The 13,729-nt window shown below is 36.6% G+C and overlaps 1 protein-coding gene and 2 non-coding genes across 7 annotated transcripts in view; 2 read left to right on the forward strand and 1 right to left on the reverse strand.

The window, feature by feature from the left end:
- Positions 1–13,729, reverse strand: part of LOC142337894 (uncharacterized) — a 164,393-nt gene that overhangs the window by 35,518 nt on the left and 115,146 nt on the right. For all 5 annotated transcript variants that reach the window (XM_075387516.1, XM_075387515.1, XM_075387514.1 and 2 more), the window contains 4 exons: positions 11,040–11,160; positions 7,400–7,581; positions 6,874–7,089; positions 775–991 (listed from right to left, as the gene is read on the reverse strand). In XM_075387516.1, coding sequence (XP_075243631.1) covers positions 775–991; positions 6,874–7,089; positions 7,400–7,581; positions 11,040–11,160 — 736 coding nt within the window. The remainder of the gene's footprint in view (positions 1–774; positions 992–6,873; positions 7,090–7,399; positions 7,582–11,039; positions 11,161–13,729) is intronic.
- On the forward strand, positions 6,461–6,532 carry Trnah-gug (transfer RNA histidin (anticodon GUG)). The gene has a single exon. It is a non-coding gene; the product is annotated as a tRNA-His (tRNA).
- On the forward strand, positions 6,607–6,677 carry Trnag-gcc (transfer RNA glycine (anticodon GCC)). Its single transcript has one exon. It is a non-coding gene; the product is annotated as a tRNA-Gly (tRNA).

Genomic DNA, 13,729 nt, shown 5'->3' on the forward strand with positions numbered 1-13,729 from the left:
GGACAAAAATCCCGATAAATACGCGTCTCATCTGTTTCTTAGCTCAACTCATAGCGCTTTTGACTCTTAACTCAACCCCGGTTCGAATCCGACTGTTGCCAGTCGCTTTTTGCCAAAAAGGATGTTTAGGGGCTGTTAAAACATGCTCAAAGATTAGGAGCTTAAACATGGTGCCTTTTATGTCGACACTGAATTAATATATAGATCTATCTCGGCTCACCGCAGTACTAGTAAAGTTATGATTACAATTTTCACAGCAATGAAACAACAAAGCAGGCAGATTGGCGGAACAGCTGCGAAAGAAGACTTGCGCGGCGTATAATAGAGATCGAAACCGATACATATAAAAGTTGAAAAAGTTATCGACTCCGCTCCTACATTAATAAAGCTCATTTAAATTCATTGCGCAGAAGCTTTTTTCATTAGAGACCTTTATTACACATAGTTAGTGAGAATGCCGTTAGTGAGAGGAAGAAGTCACTCAGAAAATTTGACTTTTTCAGCTTTGCTGTGTGAACAAATGTAAAGCGAAAAATAGCGTCAGACGACGGAAAAAAATAAAAACCGACGAAAAAGCGCGTCAGACGAAAAAGCGCGAAAAACATAACGCGACTAATGACGGAAGAATTGCTCTCGTTCGACAGGGGATGCAATTTAATTCAGGGGCTCTAGCCCGAGATAAATTGCTCGTTCGAGAGCAATTGAAAACCAAGACCACCGCAATATAGCTCTGCTCAGCTTACAGCTATAAAAAACAAAGTTGCAACAACTTACTTTGACCTCAAGTAGCACCAATGAGTCTTCCATGACTAGGATGAGGACATTCTTCACCTTCTCCTTCACTTCTGTGTTCACCGTCAGCTTCACTGAGAATGTCTTCTGCAGCCTCAAACCGCTGCTCTCCAAATCTGCCTTGTCAAACGTCATCTTCCTTTCCGACTTTCTATCTTGTTCGTCTTTCACGTCCACTGTCACCGGCTTGCTGTCCGTCCTGCAAATGATCCGTGTCAAAAAATATTCAATGTGAAAAAAAACATCCAACGTGAAAAAAACCCAATGTGACAAAATAAAATACCCAATAAGACAAATTATTCCCAAAATATACCGAATGTTTAACTCTACTAGTTTACATTATCATTTGGTTATATTGTCATGTAACAAAATGCTTATCGAGCATGAAGAGAACTTTCCTATCTATTCATAGAATGCACTCAATTCTGATTGGACAAAAATGTAAATAAAAAGTATAAATAAGGAATGCATAGCATGATTTATTCATTGATTGTTAAATTTATTCTTGTGAAACTCAGTGCGATTATTCATCCTCAGAACATAAAATTTTCCCATCCCAACAGAATACAGGACGCTTGCAAACCTAAACACTTAGAAAATATTTGGAAAAGAAAATATAAGTGTTTAGGTTTGCAAGCGTCCTGTATTCTGTTGGGATGGGAAAATTTTATGTTCTGAGGATGAATAATCGCACTGAGTTTCACAAGAATAAATTTAACAATCAATGAATAAATCATGCTATGCATTTCTTATTTATACTTTTTATTTTCCAAATATTTTCTAAAACCGGAATTTGAAATTTTAACGTTAGGAGGAAATCTCCTACTAGAAGAGCTTTACAGAGCGTTACCATAAAGCTCATAGTAATTGATAACCCAATAAAATATAAACATAACCGACTAACGTTGGGCGAATTGCTCTCAAACAACCGGCGAGCGGTTGACTTCGTCACTAAGCAAGCCACGCGACGTTAAAATCTTGAATAACATTCTATTAAATCTAGAAACTATACAGCAACCTATTATCAAACCCTAGAGGAGGTTCCTTGGATCTTGCGGCTAGAGAAATCTAAAAAATGACAAAAATATTCAAAATTGAAAAAAATTGCACTTTTTGTCAAACATTGCTATAATTTGTTATATTAAAAAGTTGAAAACCATTCCATGGTGGATTAGGAGGATGTTCCTTGCCTCTTGAGGCTGGAGAAACCTGAGAAAATGCCAAAATTTTGTAAAATATCTTTTTGAAAAAAATGCAAGATTTATCAAAAGTTGCTAAAACTTCTGATATTAAAAAGTTTAAAACTATTCAGAGCCCAATAAAAATTTTTCAGCAACTTATTATCAAATTCTTAAGCAGGTTTTCTGGCCCATGGGTCTGAAAAAACTTGAATCATGACAAAAAAAATGTCAAAAAAATTGAAGAAAAAATGCAAGGTTTGTCAAAAAAAATGCTGAAATCGCTGATGTTAAAATGTTGAAAACCGCTCCATTACGGCTAACAAACTATACAGTAGCCTAATATCAAACCCTAGAGGAGGTTCCTTGACACCTAGGGCTGAAAAAATTCAAAAAATGACAAATTTTCAAGAATCTTGAAAAAAAAATTGTGAAAATTTGTATAAATTTGCGTATTTTTGTTTGGATTACAAAAATATATAGCTCTTAAAGTCGTCATAAAAAGTAGTTATGTTTTGCAAAAACATTTTACATAGCCGGCAGATTAAACAGCCAACGTTGACGCGCTTGATGCACAGAAAAAGAAAAGGAGATAAATTGACCGAATCTTCTACTTTTTTCAGTGTCAAAAAGTGTTCTAATTCGGCTTGCAGCTTCGGCTGGATTCGGCTTGCAAGCCGCCATTACTTTCATTATAAAATATCAAAAGTTCTTTAAATTTTAATCAGTCGAAATGTAATACATTTATGTAATTCGGAGAAGACTAAAGCTTTAGATTTAGGCAGTTTGGGTCCATGCCCCCAATGACTTGTCATACGCTAAATTTTCAGCGAGTTTTAAGAAAAAAAGAAATGGCCGACAACCTAATTTTTTACAATTTCCAAAAATCAAAAATTGTTAATTTCTTCTGTAGTTTCAGTCAGAATTTCTTCAGAAGCAACAAATATAGTGAATTCAGACTTTAAATTGAAGAACAATGTGCTGAATACTAATACGAGTTAGCAGTGTACTTCAAAGACCTTTATAACTTAATGCACTAAATTTGCATTAAGTGTCTTGGAACATTAAGCGTTACTGCCCGGGCTTTAATGGTTTATCCCGTTTCTTTTGATTTTGCTTTTTTGACCTTAAACGTATGTGTATAAATTTTGTGGATGTATTCTCTATTCCATTCAGAAAGAGAAACTGTTCAGAAGTTGAGAAATGTTCAGAAGTTCTAATTTGGCCCGCAGTATCCTTAGATTCAAAAACATATCCGACTAACGTGGGAAAATTGTCCCCGAACGACTAGTCGGAAAGCAAATCTGTTGCAAGCTGCTTCAACTGGGGTACAACGGAGAAGGTAAATAAATTCATTTAGGAGGGCTTCAAATGACATCATTAGAGGTAATTAAATAGCACAATAAACACTAAAAGAAAAAATGACACCAATTTCGGCGCTTTCCACTTGAGTTTGAGTAGTGAAATGCAGCTAATTGAGTTCAACTGCTTGGAATGTTGAATAAGAGTGAAAATTAGACTGCTCAAAACGCAAAAAGTCAAAGGCGCAATAGTAACTCGAAAAAAAACGGTCTGGCAAAAATTTTGCATAAAAAAGACTAACACGTGTACAATAATTTCTTCAAATTTCACTCAAGAGGCAATAACAAAAGTTCTAAATTGTAGTACTATAAATGTAACACAAAAACCATTAAGTAGAATACCTTTCGATAACAATGCACTGATTTCAAACATTAGGTCTTAGTGCCCTGGCTTTATTGGTTTATCCCATTTCCATTGATTATGCTCCCTCACCTTGAACGTATTTGTGTATGTGTTAAATTAATTCTCAATTCCATACAGTTGACACAGAAATATAGGTAGATCAGGACCCAAACGTGGAAGTCATGGTGACTGATGTGAAACGAAATTCGTGATCGAAAGTTAAAGCCAACTAAAAACATACCCGGCAGATTGCCGGAAAATAGCCGCCGTTGATTCCAATAAGCATGATTGGGATTGAACGAATAGAAAATATTGAAAAAAAAGATTTTTGTACAAAAACATTTCTTAAGTCCAATTTATTTTGATGGCATTTCGGAGTTGAACATACTTCTGTTTCTTAGAGAGAGGCTACAGGGGCTACTATCAATACCAAGAAGCATCAGAGATGGTAACTAAGACTCATAGGAACGATGTTCAAATAGCGGGCATCTAAAATTGGGCTTTATGGGTCTATCCCGTTTCTATTTCTGACTTCAATTTTTTATACGGACTGTTCATTTTGAATTGCTTTGCTTAGCAACTGATGTTCAAATTCACTTTTAGCAGACTGAGAGAAGAGAGAAACTAGCCTAGAGAAGTCAAAAAGATTTCACGCAAATTGTCGAAAAAGCGGCAAAATGGTAAAGCGAAAAAAAGTTTGACGAAGTAAAAAAAAAATACGAGCGCAATAATAGCCGGCTGAGAAGATGAGGGCGGCTATTAAAAAAGTAGCTGTTGATAGGCCAACGGCGACTAATGATTGTTTCCTCAAATAATAAAAGAGAACATAAAAGAGAAGATAGCTGGCAGATAACAAGAAAACAGCCGGAACAGCTCTGTAGATCTGCAGTAACAAACAGACAAAAAAGAATTTCTTTGTATTAAATACTGAGATGTTATCTTTTATTAGGAAACTGTTTACCCTACTGCTGCTTCTAAAAACTGCTATAACAAAACCTTTCAATTAGAGTGACACACACATACACTAACTTGACATTATCTCTTTGAAATAAAGTAACGGAAAGTTAATTTCAGAGTGACGAAGTCGTTTTTGAGATTGAGGAAAATCAGGTGTGACCAAAAACAAAAAACTCGCTCCAAAAAGCTGAAAAATGACGGCATGCACAAAACTCTGTTGAAAATGAAGGAACGAACGATCAAAATCATACTTGAAGTGATTGTGACGACACATGGTTGTAATAAAAAACTTGACGTAATAAAAAAACGAAAGCTGAGGATATTACCGAGAAAGTCGGTAATAGCCTCAGCTGTCGTTTTGCGGCTATTGAAATGTTTTCTGTAATCAAAAAAGATTTAAAATCTGCTCACAGTACAATAGAAAAGACATTATAGGCTCACACAAAATTATGTAAGTTTCAAACTCCTCGAAATTTTGTAAAATTTCTAATGAAAAACACTAATTAGGAACATCGAAAACAGAATGAATTGACACCTAAAGACAATTTCGAGCAATGGACGTCTATTCAATACGCCATCAATGCAATTGCTAAAATTAATAAATCAGCCTAAAAAGCTGCAAAATGGCTCCGGCTAAAAACATCTATGCTAAAAAAACAACCAAAAATAGAGAAAACGTAGCCGGCAGATTGCCGGAATAGCTGCGAAAAAATAGACTTGCGTGCCGTATAAAAAAATAGAAGCAGAGACAGATCTAAATTGAAAAAGAAACCACGCCTCTCAAAATGCTAGGTAACAAACATTCAGTGATAAATTAATAAAGCGTGTTAACATTCTTTCCGAAGACCCCTTTTATTGGGACCTTTACAGCACATATAAGTTCCTTTGACCTCAAACTAATTCAAATTAAACTTAAGTTTTAAAGTGCAAAAGTAATTTTATTGAGTGAGGTAAGTCACGTATGATCAAAATCCAATTACGCAAAATATCTTAAATCTTTGCTAGAGAGAAAAGTAGAAATGACTTCACGCCCACAAACGCCGTTAGTGAGAGGAAGAAGCATTCAGAAAATTTGACTTTTTCAGCTTTGCTGTGTGAACAAATGTAAAACGAAAAAAGAGCGTCCGACGACGAAACAAAAAACATAGCAGGACAAGTCCTGACGTACAATTCAAAGAATTTTCATTGACTAAACAAAAAACTAGACCTAGAACGGACTATAAGTGAACTGGGAAAACCATTTCTAAAAAAAAATCAGAAAAACAAAACAAAAAAAAACAAAATCAATGTCAAAATGCCTTTAACGAGAACAAAAAACCACTAGGGAGAAATCTAAATTTGATTCTAAAATAAACTAGGCCTAGAAGGAACTATGAATGGATTGGGAAAACCATTTAGAAAAATATCCGATCCAAAAACTTGAAAAAAAAAAACAGTAAAAACCAAAGTGAAATTGCCGCATGTGAACAACATAGCCGGCAGATTGCCGGAATAGCTGCGAAAGAATAGACTTGCGTGCCGAGTAAAATAACCTATTCAAACCTTTCAACCAGAAAACAGCGAAAATCAGTACATCATTAGGACACAGCCCTGAACAACAGTTTTTGCCTTTTCTGTATCATTAAAACTTCAGAAAAAATTATGAGCGTCGAAAAAAGCATTACATGTAATCACACGTGACAGTTTGAGACCTATCTTTCAGCAAAATGTCGGAGCATTGAGAATACTATTCGAGTTACAGTCAGACTGCAACACGACGCGCGAATAGTACTCAAGTGCAGTCGCGTCTGCTTTTCAATAATCAAATACTTTCGCAACCACTAAAATCGGTCCAGATCGTCTAGTGGTTAGGACATTGCGTTGTGGCCGCAATAACCCAGGTTCGAATCCTGGTCTGGACAGAAATTTTGAATCTAAATTTCAAATTTCTGCTGGATATATCTAATTCAAAAACTCTAGTTCTATGAATCTTCAAGCATCGGTGGTTCAGTGGTAGAATTGTCGCCTGCCACGCGATAGACCTGGGTTCGATTCCCGGCCGATGCAAATATTTAATGATTCATGATGCATATTTTTGCGAGCGCAAAACGGCTAATTCATACTCAGTCTAAAAACATTAGTTTGTTCAGTGGAGCTTATGAAACCAAATTTATTCACCGCTGCCAAAAAAATGAAGTAAATTTTGTTCACTGTTGGGAAAAGGAACCGATCTGAAAACGATCATCGTAGTAGAGTGACCAACCTTCTCCATATGTCTCTAAGGAGTTCTGCCATCTGATGTTCTTTAAGCAGTCTGTCCAACTGAGTGAGGATGTTGTCGATGGCCCTCTGACAGTTGCGCAGACATTCCAGCTTCTCCTGCGCTGACTCAGTCTTTTCAGTATCAGCCTCTTTTTGCGCGTGCTTAATCAGACCAGAGAACAATGCGGGGTATTTGTGAGGTCGCTGGATTATGGACCTGAAAGCAGATGCAAAATATAGAATCTCGGATCTCTTCCGTTTGTGTCCCCCAGTAGGTTATGCCTCCCCGGTTACAGCACGTTCCATTACACAAAAAATCATTATGTTAAAAATATGGCACGTGCGTCTTGGGTGCGCAAATAACATGCACCCACTAAGCTTGGGGGCATAAACAGAAAAGATCCAGAATCTTGAATCTGGCGATAGAAACCAAAATTTGTTATTTTTCCACGCAAAATATAGAACTGCACTGAAATCTATAAGGATCTATAATTCATAAGGAAAATAGTCCAGTGATATGTACTTACGCTCTGGTTTCGATTAAGGTGCGTCTTTTGAGGGCGGGTATTTTACTGCAGTCACTGATAAACTTCTTAAAGTCTGCCATGTTCTCACGCGCATCATCATAGAACTTCTTGGCCACATCCTGACCAATAATGATTCGATGAAACGCATTGATGTAGTGGTCCATGTTTTCCTCGTCACAAAACTGAAACGCAATAAAACTTTATAACAGATTATACAATTACATGTTACATGTCACCTGACCGACCGACGTTTGGATTGATACAGGTAGAAAAATAAAGGAGAAAAGTGGCAGCCTAATTTCTTTCAAGGCGTCGAAAAATGTTCTATTGCGGTCCGCAGGTTCGTTTGGTTGTTTAAACAGAGTGACTTCAGACTCTAAATGGGAGGACAAAACGCTTAATACTTATACCAGTTAGCAGTATACTCTAAAGAGCTTCATTTACAAGCCTGGCTTCATGGGTATGTCCTGTTTCTGTGATTTCGTTGTTTGACCTCGACCAAATTAGCGCAAAAATGTTGAATGAATACTACGCGCAATTCATTTAAAACAATAGGTGAGCAAGTCAGAAGTCAAACGTGGAACATATGACTTGAAAAACTGAAAACTTGGAAAACTTAGCCAGCCAACTTCCGGAAACGAGCCCAGAGTTAAATTGACTCAAATATTCTAATATTATTACTGTCAAAAAGGAAAAATCATCTGACGCGAAAGAGGATGAATACTGAAAAGTAATATCAGAACAAAATAAAAATCTATCAAACGATTATTATAATTCATATAATTAGCGTAAGAAAGAAATCTTTCTTTTCCAAATTCACCAATGCTGCCTTTAAAACAATTTTCTCATAACAACGTCCAATCGAGTTTCCTTCAGTCACAACTCAAAACCTGACGGATAATATAATAGAACAATCATCACCGAGACATCAGCAGGAAAATAAGCCAAACAAAAACACTATAAAATCCTATTTTTCAGAAAACAACTTACAACCTACGAAAAGCAAAAAGAAAGACTTTCAAGCACTTGGGATGTTTTTGAGGACATAAAAGCAATTAAAAAGAACGACTTCAAAACTATGAAAAAAATTGAAATTTCGACTAGATTCAGACTTAAGTCTTCTTCGTATAAGCTGCCCTCGGATAATTGCTTCAATTAATCGAGACGCCCTAATTTTTCAAACCAGTGGCTATCGATGCAATAGAAGGCTCTGCAGTCAGCGAAAAAAATAAACGCATGAAATCAATAATCTAACAGAATGCTTCACTTATTTCAGTCGAAGCTGCCACATCAAGCTCTCAAGAGTCTGATCTTAGCAACCCAATTACACTTTTGGTCCTAGAAAGCATTTCAAAAACAAATAAATTCAATTTATGGCGTATCTAACAAGAGCAACAAAAGACCCAAAAATGTTGGATGAAAACCAGACACACCCTGCACACTCTTATAACATCACAAACTCTAAAAAGCATCAAAGAAAGACACACTGACAAAAAATTAACAAATAATTGACAAAACAATTTGTCAAAACAGTTCTCAAACGCACAATTAACCGTTAAAAAACTTAACAGAAGCAAAACGGCTTCGAACGAGCCAGATATAATAAACACGCTCTCGCTGAGGAACATTTTACAACTTTCTTTCTCGCACTCTTCCTCAGCATAATGCGTCAAAAAAGCTTTTTCTTTTATCATCCTTTTCTTCTTTTCGAGTTCTTCTCAACTAGATTTAGACTTGAGTCTTCTTTGTAGAAGCTGCCCTCGAATAATTCCTTCACTTAGATCGAGACGGCCTCAATTTACCTTAACCATTTAAACTATAAGATATGTCACAAAGAAGAAAATCATTTTGAAAGTTAGCACTCATTCAACTAAGTCAAAAAGTTGCATTAATGAAACATAGCCCGCAGATTGGGCGAAAAAAAGCAACCACCTACTCCTCGCCTGACTGAATATCGGATTAGCGCAAAAAAAGTCACAACCTAATTTTTCTTCTGAATGTGGAAAAAGGTTATATTGTTGCATGAAGTTTCATCAGACGCACTAAACATAGTGAACTCAGCCTCTAAATCGGAGGGCAATAAGCTTATTACTTCAAACAGTTAGCAGCATATTTTGAACATAGCGGGCATATTGCCCGAAAAGAGCCGCCGTTTACGCATATCGGGTTTGAAACAAGAAAAAGGAAGAGCTAGAATTTGACAAAATTCTTTCCTAAGTTTCAAAAAGTGTTCTAATTCGGTGTGCAGTTTCATTTAGATGCTGAATCTATGCTTAATTCCGATTAAAAACTGAAAACTATTAAACTTAATAATAATGTCGGCTACTAATAATGTAATGCACTGAAAACTACTAAAACTACTAATAACGTAATGCACTATGACTTAATGACAGGGATTTATCGATTTATCCCGTATCTTTTGATTTTGCTCTTTTGACATTGACCGTATTCACTACATTGCGTAATTCAATGCGTGAAAGAATTTAAAATCCCTTCAGATGAAACAGTGAGTGAGTCAAGTCACGAGTCAAACGTGATCAAAAGGTAAAGCAAAGTAAAAACACAGCAGCACAAGTCCTGACCTACAATTCAAAGAATTTTCATTGGCTAAACCAAAAAGTAGACCTAGAATGGACAATGAATGGATTGGGAAAACCATGCAGAAATCCGATCAAAAAATGAAAAAAAAACTATATTTTAACTATACTTTAAAATAAGAGCAAAAAAATTTCACACTGCAAAACCACGAGCTTTTTTGCTCCACTTCCTGTTTCAGTGTGACCAAAATCATAACTCTAATTTGCCTTCAAAAATCATGAAAATGTGTGAAAGAATGAAAGAAATGTGTGTAAATTTCTCCAACAATTACAAATCACAACAAAATTAGTTCGCTAGAGCAATCATTTTAGCACAGTATGGAGAGGATGGACAACGGGATCATCCGATCCTCTTAACGTCCACCCTATCAATTCACCGATATTTAAGACAGTTATAAATTTTAAGGTTCTATGAATTTTCGACTTTTTGAATTTTTCAAAGTTTTCAAATTTTCGAATTTTTCAAAGTGAACATATCTTTAAAAAAAAGACAGCGCCCCAAGGCAATTCAAATTCTTTGAAGTGTTATAAAAAGGAGAGTACCTAAATAATAGCCGTTGAGAGGCTGACGGCGGCTATTAAAACCTTTGACAATTTAAGTAAGTCTTAGTTCCCGGGCTTCGGTCAGGAGGGGGTTAAGTAGGAGGGGGTATGAGAGGGTGGGGGGTGAAGTAGGTAGATGGAAGGAAGATAGGTAGGTGGTAGGCAAGTAGATAGGCAGGTGGTAGGACGGTTGGGTGTGTCTGTAGTTTGCATAGTGATGAGGGACTGTTATGGAATCAAAATTTCTCGAAATTACCTTTCGACCTTGAATACCAATATCCTCATCGAGTCGTAAAAACCAAGCGCACCGCAATATAGCTACACTCAGTTTATAGCTTTGCAGCTACAAAAAGAGACCACACCCCCAGCTCAATTCAGATTCTTTGAGCTGAAATAACTGATATTAGCCGAAAACCGCAAAACTATCATAAGTTGATGGTAAAATCACTTTTTACAAGGTAAAAAGTTTCAAAGTGTAACGGCCATTTTGTAATACATACGTGGTTCTCGAGTATCCTGGCGACATGCATGATGTAGTCTGGCTCTCCATCCTCTGACTCTGGATTCCTGGCCAACTTCCTTTGCTCGTTCAGACTCCTCACCAGACGCAGGGATAGAGACCTAAGAAAAAGAGTTTGCTGAACTATGGGTGCTATATAAACAAAACGCTTGTTTTTGTACTATGGAACAGTCCCCCCATCAGTTCTGCTCAAAACTGAAATTTTTTAGTGCTTTCAGTTTTTTTAGTAGATCTTGACGCATTATATTTGGTTAAAACTAATAGATCGATTTTGTGATTTTTTTTTGGTTCCACATCCTCGCCGCACTTGCATGCGTAACCTTACGAAAGTTATCAAGTGCGATAATGAGAAACCGAATATAACTGGCAGATTGCCAGAAAATGGCAGCAATAGCTTCGTAGATCTGCAGTCTCCAAAAAGAGTAAAAACATAACCGACTAACGTCGGGCGAATTGCTCTCAAACGACCGGCGAGCGGTTGGCTTGGTCAGTAGCTAGCCACGGGGGGGGGGGGGGGTGCACCGGGGGGCTGATGGGGGCAGCACTGGGTGGGGGGGGCAAAAGCGCGGTGGGAGGGGGGGTGGAGCCAATAGTGGGTGTGGGGGGTCAACAAAGGGGGGGGGGGTGTCAACCTCTAAGAACCACCCCTCACACCATAAGTATAAGTATAAGTCTCCAAGACAGTTTGAGCTGAAACAGACCTGAAAGGCTCTAAGAGCACATAATGCCCGCTGGGCGCTACCTGTTTATCCCGTTTTAGAGGACGAAAAGTCAAAAGCGTCAGACGAAAAATTGGTCAAGCGAAAAATCGCAGAAAAAAAAGACCGACAGGACTAATATAATTGCTAAACTTCGTTTGAGAGCAATTAAAAAGACAGACCGAAAAAATGTTTCTTCATTGGAGGCTGATATGTTATATTTTGATTAAAAATCTGTATAAGTTATTGCTGCCTCTATTAGCTGATCTCAAATAACCTTCATTTAGAGTGACACACACCCATTTGACCTTATCTCTTTAAACTAAAGTAAATAAAAATCAATTTCAAAGTTAGGAAGTCATTTTTGTGAGTGAGGTAAGTCAAGTGTGACCAAAAATTTAATTACGCAAATGAACAAAAAATGACGTCACGCACGCACTTCAGTTGAAATTGCATGAACGAATGAACAATGGACGCAAAATGACGTCACACACATACTTCAGTTGAAATTGCATGAACGAATGAACAAAAAGCAGATTTGAAGTGGTTGTGACGTCATATGGTCGTAACAAAAATCGCGATGACGAAAAAAAAACATAGCAGGACAAGTCCTGACGTACAATTCAAAGAATTTCCATTGACAAAACAGAACATTAGACTAAGAGGTGATTATGAACAGATTGGAAAAACCATTTAGAAAAAAATCCAATCCAAAAAATCAAAAAAAAAGTAAAAATCAAAGTGAAATTTTCGCATGTGAACAAAAAACCACTAGCGAGAAAGCGAATTTTTGTTCAAACACCGTTTTCTCACTCTACTTTAAAAATAGAGCAAAGAAAATTCACACCGCAGAACCACTCGCTTTTTCGCTCCATTTCCTGTTTCGGCATGACCGAAATCACAACTCCAATTTGACTTCAAAAATCATGAAAATGTGTGAACAGATAAAAAAAAAGACAGCGACACAATACAATTCAAATTCTTTGAATTGTAAAAAACCAAGAGAAAGCCAAAAAAGCCCCAGCTATCGCTGTGCAGCTATTAAAAGAAATCAGGACAAAATGGGTTTATTATAATTTTAACCACATGACATGAGTCGAGATCTACTGAATAAAAAACTAAAAGCACCGAAAAAGTAGGTTTTGAGCAAAACGAAAGGGGGGGGAGTGCTCCGTCCATCTATTCGATCTTCTGAAAATTCTTCTCTTAATTTTGCAGCGTGTATGAATCATGCCATATTGGTGAGCTATATAAACTTTTTGTTATGAAGTAGTTTTAAATTATTTTGCGTATGTTCGTTCATGAGCATTTTACGATATTTCAGCAATAACTGACGAATTTTAAAAGCAGTGTCGCTGCTTTGTGGAATTATTTCTCTCAAATTCAAACATAGCCGGCAAATAGACGCTTGTGGCCTACAATGAATTGAAACATCTTTAGAAACCTAAATGGGACTAAAAAGTTCAATGGTGCACTTGAAATAACCACATTAGAGGTTAACATATACCACGATTTAAAGTAAAAATGGCACCAGTTTCGGCGCACTTTTCTTTTGACTTTTAGTATTAAATTGCCGCCAATTGAGTTCAGCTGCTTGAAACTGTGATTGAGAGAGAATTTTAGATCAAGCGAAACGCAAAAAGTCAAGGGCGTAAAAGTCACTCGAAAAGTCAAAATTGTCAAGCAAAAATTTTGCATAAAAAAACACACACACGTTTACAATAATTGCTATAACCTTCGTTCAAGAGCAATTAAAAAGCCCTTATAGAGCTTTTTTCAAAACTACTATCTGAAATCAAAAACTAAAGATTCTAATACTCAAGAAATAGGGCATATACGTTTGGCACTATTTAGATACACACTATTGATCTTAAACTAGTAAATGTTCATAAAACTTAAAGTTCATTAAGTGAGTTTAGAAGTCATTTTTTTAAGTGAGGTAACTCATTGAAAAAGTCAATTCCAAGAAGTC

Source organism: Convolutriloba macropyga, chromosome 4 (assembly GCF_964194025.1).
Source record: "Convolutriloba macropyga chromosome 4, txConMacr16.3, whole genome shotgun sequence".
Lineage (NCBI taxonomy): Eukaryota > Metazoa > Xenacoelomorpha > Acoela > Convolutidae > Convolutriloba > Convolutriloba macropyga.